This window comes from Balaenoptera borealis, assembly GCF_965194805.1.
Source record: "Balaenoptera borealis genome assembly, chromosome: 16".
In the NCBI taxonomy this organism is placed as follows: Eukaryota; Metazoa; Chordata; class Mammalia; order Artiodactyla; family Balaenopteridae; genus Balaenoptera; species Balaenoptera borealis.
Window position 1 is genome coordinate 22,250,944 of NC_138872.1, and position 6,787 is coordinate 22,257,730.

At 42.5% G+C, this 6,787-nt stretch overlaps 1 protein-coding gene across 3 annotated transcripts in view; it reads right to left on the reverse strand.

Moving 5' to 3' along the window:
- Positions 1-2,732, reverse strand: part of CTNNBL1 (catenin beta like 1) — a 163,653-nt gene extending 160,921 nt beyond the window's left edge. For 2 of the 3 annotated variants that reach the window (XM_082361971.1, XM_082361972.1), the window contains exon 1: positions 2,573-2,732. In XM_082361971.1, coding sequence (XP_082218097.1) covers positions 2,573-2,602 — 30 coding nt within the window. In that variant the 5' untranslated portion in view covers positions 2,603-2,732. The remainder of the gene's footprint in view (positions 1-2,572) is intronic. The other variant, XM_082361974.1, reaches the window with a different exon arrangement.
- Positions 2,733-6,787: the final 4,055 nt, after the last annotated feature.

The window sequence follows — 6,787 nt, forward strand, 5'->3', positions numbered from 1 at the left end:
TGGCCCACAACCTCAGGGAAGTCCCTTATCAAAATGGAGTTCACTTTTCATTTATAAATATGTGGGCTGAATGAGGTTATCTATAAGATTTCTCAAAATAAAATTCAAATTCCTTATCACGGCCCACAGGAAGGCCTACATAGTCTGTCATCTGCCTACATCTCCAACCTTATCACTTATCATTCCCCTGCTCATTCACCAAGTTCCAGCTACATCATTTCTCTTCCTGATCCTCTGACAGGCTGCACCAGCTTCTATTTTAATACCTCACAGCCTATGTACTTGCTATTCATTCCCTCTGCCTTGATTATTCTGCGTTTTTCATGATTGGCTCCTTCTCAACCATCGGTCCTTTAATGTCCATTCCTCAAAGTCCTTCCTAGACCATATTATCTAAAATAATAGGTCCTGTCTCTTGCTCCCAGCGGTTATTTTCTTTAGCAGCTCTGTCCAATAAAAATATATTGAGAGCCACAAATAAGCCACATATGTAACTTTAAATTTTCTAGTAGCCACGTTTTAAAAGTTTTTAAGATGATATTAATTTTAATAATTTTCTTTAAGCCAACATATCCTAAGTATTATCATTTCAGCATGGAATCAATATAAAAGTTAATATATTTTACAGTCACTTTTTTCATACTAAATCTTGAAAATCCAGTGTGTATTTTACAGGTGTAGCGGATCTCAATTCTAACTAGCCACATTTCAAGCGTTCAAGAGTAACATGTGACCAGTGGCTACCACACCAAACAGCACAGCTCTGTAGTATACCCTGTGTATCCTTCAAAGCACTTATCACGATCTGAATTTCTCATTTGTTTACTTTCTTATCTTGTTACTGCCCCACCAGATTATAAGCTCCACAAAAGCAAGAACCTTGTCTGTTTTGTTCAATGTTGTATGCTCAGTAGATGCAGTACATATTCAATAGATATTTGTTGAGCAAATGAATGAATCCCTTCTAGCTTTAATATTCTATGAGTCAATGGGCTCATATGTAGGCCAAACAGGCATATAACCACTCATTCAACAACGCTCCTATTTCCTTTCTTCTTTCACATCCTATTACTGTCTTAAAAAGGAAATCACCTGGCTATATACCTCCCATTGCTTACAAGTTCTTTCCCATGATGTCTAGTTTCCAAGGTCAGTTCTATGTATACCGGCTGAGGGAACTGCATGAATATAATTGCTAACGTTTTTCAAACGTTTACTCTTTGACAAGCATTGGGCTAAACACTTTACATTTCACAGCAGCTTCGAAACAGACTTATATGATAGCTACTTTCATTGCCCCCATTTACAAGATGAGGAAACTGAGGCATAGAGAGGGTAAGTATTCTGCTCAAGGTTACAGCAACCAGTTGGCAGCAAAACAGAGATTCCAAGCCATAGGGCTTCAGACTCATGGCTCTTAATCCCCTATTCTCTACTGCAGAGCTGTCCAATGGAAATGTAAGGCCTGCTATACATGTAATTTTAGTAGTGACACAAAAAGGCCACTAGCTACATTAAAAAGTCAACAGAAATAGGTAAAACTTATTTTGAATATATTTTATTTCACCCATTACCCATATATGATTAATATATGGGTAATGGGTGAAATATATGATTAATCAGTATGATCAATAATCAAAGTAATCGACATGATCATGTAATCAATATAAAAATTTTACTTTTTTAATACTGATTCTTCAAATTCCAGTGTGATTTGACACTTAGAGTACTTCTCAATTCAGACTAGTCCCATTTCAAGTGTTCGATAGCCATATGTGGCTAGTGGCTACCATACTGGACATTTAGGAAGTCAAAAGTGGGGGGAAAACGTTGACCTGGGAGCCAAAAGATCTCATCTCTAATCCCAGCTCTTACTTGTTGAGTGACTTTGGACAAGTCCTTTCTACCCTCTGGGCCACTGTTTCCCCACAAGTACTCCGAGCAAGTGGGACAAGAAGAAGATTCCGAGGTACCCATCCCATGCTGGAATGTCAAACATCCGTCAACAACTGCAATTAACATGGGTCCAGCTTTCTACACTTTAAAATCAGCTTTCACATCCATAGGTTGATACAGTCCTGAAACAAACCTAATAGGTAGTTATTACTGTCTCCACTTTATACATACAAAAGCTAGGCTCGAAGAGGGCGACAGGACTTGTCCCAAAGCCACAGAGCCGGTCCGTAGAGAAGCTGGGGCTCAAATGCAAGAAGGGCCAGTGCTCTCCCACCACGACCACCAACTCAATGACTGGAGAAGAGAGTTTAAGGGGAATGGTTGTGAAGATAGTCTGGGGCCTTCAGAATAGTTGAAGGGAGCCAGGCCCCAGGGCAGGGTGAGAAGGAGCCCAGCCTGAAGTTGAGAAGAAGGGGCCCGGGCCTTGGGAAGGAATAAACTGAAAGAGCCCAGGAAAAATTCGAGGGAGTTACGTGAAATGAGATGCTAGGACCCGGGTGACAGGAGACGTGAGGGGACCCGGGGCTGAGGTGGGAGAAAGTGAGAAGGGACTCTGGTCCTGCGACTCCTGCCCAGGTGAGAGGACGGTCCCCCCAGCCCTCCTCGTCCCTCATACCTGGTAGCTCAGAAGTTCGCCAACGTCCATGGTTCCAGGTTCAGTCAACACAGGCTACTCTGATTCACTCCACTCACGACCAAACAGCGGTCCCCACATAGGCGGCTCCAGCCACACTGCTGTAAAGCGCCTTGAGCAGGGCCGCAGAGCCAATGAGGTAAAAGTGCGCGCGTCGCGCGAGGCGGCCACACTGCGGTAAAAGTGTGGCTTTACGGCCGCACTACCGTAAAGCGCGCTGCATGTGACAGTACTACTTCCTCCCGGAGCCTGAAGGGGGCGGGGAAAGGGGGCGGAGACTTGACGGAGGGCGGTACGGCGAGAGAAAAGACGAAAGGAACCAAGGTTTATCACGCGCCTCTGGCATGCAGGGTGTTTCCCTTGAGCTCTCACAATCCATTCAGTGACCTAGGCAATTTTATCCCTCATTTTATCCTCAATTCGCAGATAAGGAAACTGAGGCATTGAACTGCACTCTACAGTACTATACCCTCTAACCACATGTGGCTACTGAGGGCTTGAAATATGGCTAGTCTGAATTAAAATGTGCTATAATTGTAAATAAAATACCCATCGGATTTCTAAGACTTCTATTGATTACATGTTGAAATAATATTTGGCGTATATTGGGTCAAATAAAATATAAAATTAATTTCACCCATTTCTTTTTACTTTTTTAAATGTGGGTAGTAGAAAATGTAAATTACACGTGTAGCTCCCTTTGTAGCTTCCATTGTATTTCTGTTGGACGGTGCTGGCTCAGAAAGTGTATTGTCCAAGTCTATAACTATTACTGCCTTCAAAACTGTTGGTGATCACCCTTCCCTGTCTGGACTTCTGTTTATTCATCTGTGCAAAGGCCAGAAACTGGATGATCTTGTTTCTACCCAAGAGATGTAAAAAGGTTTTCTGTAGGAGAAAGTTGCCCATCATCGGAAGAGAACCATTCAAAGAGTGCATCTGAGCTCCTGGGATTTAAATAAGGCTCTGTCTTCAACGGGGGCTAAGCCTCTGCCTTAGTCCCCTTGGCCATTAGCCCCCTGTTTTACACGTTCATGGTATTTGTCTTGGTCCGTTCAGGCTGCTATGAAAAAAATACACTGGCTGGCTTATAAAAAACAGAAATTTATTTCTCACAGCTCTAGAGGCTGAGAAGTCCTAGATCAAGGCACTGGCAGGTTCCTTGTCTGGTGAGGGCCTGCTTTACTGTCCACAGACAATGCCTTCTCACTGTGTCCTCATATGGCAGAAGGGGGTGAGGGAGTTTTCTCCCACCTCTAATACAAAACCATTCATGAAGACTCTACCCTTAGGACCTAATCACCTCCCCAAAGCCTCACTTCCTAATACCACCACCTTGGGAGTTAGGATTTCAGTTTATGAATTTGGGGGGGACACAAACATTCAGACCATCGCAATATTTATAATCATCCTCCCCATCCCACCTCCACAGTCTCCAATGATAACAGAAATTATTTTTATTCCTCAAACTGCCAAATCCTCTCCTCTTCTGCCTAGCCACTAACCCCACACCTCGACCAACTCTTTCTCATCCTTCAGGTCTCAAATATCACTTTCTTAGAGTAATCTTCCTCTACTCACCTTCGGTCCAAGTAAGGAAGCTCTCCTCATTATTCTCTTTCCTAGCACCTCCTCTACTGAACATGTATCTCAATCTGTGCTTAATGGTGAATTACTTGTTTATTGACAGCCTCATTTACTGGACACAGGCTCCATGAGAGCAGGAACTGTGTATGTCATGTTCACAATTATATCCTACAACAAAAACCCTAATACAGTGCCTGGTACAGGGGGAGGTTCCACAAATGAGCCTCATGGGTCATGGTAAGGAGATTGGATTTTCTGCTAAGAGGAAGATATTGAAAGGTTTTAAGCTGGGGAGTTTTGTGATTGGGTTTATGGTTTTTAAGAATCACCCATGCAATCTGCTTTGAACCCAGTTATTTGAGTGTCTTTTCCCCTCCTACTGAGCTGTGAGTGTAGACTGTGCCTCATTCAGGGAGGCAGGCTAGAGTACGAATGATGGGAGTGTACCCTTTGGAACTGTGTACCCTTTAGAACTATGTCCTAGTTCTTGGTATCTGGAGCCAGCCTGTAAGACAGGCGTGCAACATCCTATGGTTAAACTTTCAGGAAATTTGCGAGCCAATTGACATCAGGTTGGTTGCTTGAAATCTGCCATGGAGGGGGTATTTACATCATGGAAATCAACATATCAACAAATCAGGGTTATTGGTTTTTCAGAGAGCTGGTTGTTAAACATTTACCAACACACCACTGATTCTGGTTCTAGCCAAAGTTCCACCACAACTACCTGTGTGCCCTTGGGCAAGTTACTTTCTCTCTCTCCAAGTTGCAGTCTCCTCATATGTAAGGTGACTTATTCATTCATGCAACAAGTATTTACTGAGCGCCTACTCAATGCCAGACACAATTCTAGGCTCTGAGGATATCGAAGTTTATAAAAAGAAAAGTTCCTGCCCTCTTGGAACCCACATTCTAGTTGGGGAGAAAACCTTAATGAGGAAGATATTGTTATCATCTTCATTTTACAGATGTGGAAACAGAGGCAAGTGACCATGTGCCTGATTGCCTCCCCTGCAAAATGGAGATTCAACTGGATTTACATCATAAGATTATGGGGAATTTATATGAGATGCTGCATGCAAAGCTCTTAGCTTGGTACCTGGCACAGAAAAGTACTCAATCAATATTTGACCTTAATAATATGAGGAGTTGAGTGGGAATTGGGGGAGAGGGAGAGTGGAGAGGGGAAAAATGAGCTCATCCCTTATACCCTTTCCTTAGCAGGCATTCGATCATGTCTGTGTGTTTGTAGATGCCAGGCCTTAAAATATACAATCATAAGACAAAACCCTATGAGAACCAGGTTTGGGGAGCATCCTGCAATGAGGATAATGTACCTGCCAGGGAAGGTTTCCCAGAGGAGGTGTCATTTGGACTGGGGTTTAAAGGATGAGAAAAGTTTGCCAATAGGACATGGGGAAAGACGGGGCATCTGGGCAGAAGAAACAGCATGAGCAAAGACAAGGAGCTGGACAGGGCATAGGGTGCGTGGAGGAAATGGTGGGAAGTAAGGCAGGAGAGGGTGGCTGGGGAAGATCATAGACTTGCCACACTTAGCACATAAAAATATGACACCCAGTTATGTCTGAATTTCAGTTAATGAAAATTTTTAATATAAATATGTTCCATGCAATATTTAGTAACATACTGAAAGCTTTTGGTTGCTTATCTGAAATCCAAATTTAGCTGGGCATCCTGTATTTTATCTAGCAATCCTCATCATGGAGGATCTTGAATACCACATTAAGATATTTCGATTTTATCTTGATGGGAAAGGTCTATTAATAATTCCTTGGGGACCTCCTTGGGGATGAAGCTTGGGGCCCTCATCCTTCAGGTCTCAGCTTAATGTCACCACATCACAGGCATCTTCTCATCTTCTGTGAGATCTATGACAGTCCCTCCCTCCCCACAAGGTTCTCCATCAGCATTCCTGACCATTATCTTCAGAACACTTGTGACTTGTGTTTCTCTATTTATTTTCTTTTCACTCAGTGAGGGTCTGTTTTCCCTTCCATATTCCAAGCTCCAGAAAGCCAATATTGCTGCATTGCTCACCATGGTAACCTGAGAACCTAACACAACACCTAGCACTCAACTGGCACTCCCTAAAGTTGTTGATTTAATAGATGAGCCAGGGAATCCCTGGCAGTCCAGTGGTTAGGACTCCACGCTTCCACTGACGGGTGCCCGGTTTTGATCCTTGGTCAGGGAACTAAGATCCCGAAAGCTGCATGGTGCAGCCAAAACAAACAAACAAACAAACAAACAAAAAATCAGAGGCTGAGAAGGAAAACTGTTCCCTTCCGATGACTAAACAGCTAATCTACATAATGGGCATTAATTTTAAAATTAGATAAGCCAATCAATCTACTAACTGATTGATACATTCCTGGCAATAATATTATCAAATACCTTTAAATTCTCACCCCAAATCCTAACAAAATGCTATTCCAATTTTAAAGATGAGAAAATGAAATTTCAGAAGAGTTTTGTTTATGCTAAGTGAGCTAAGTCAGACAGAAAAAAAATAAATACCATGTGATTTCACTTATATGTGGAATCTAAAACAAAACAAAACAATGGAAATAGAGAACAGATTGATGGTTG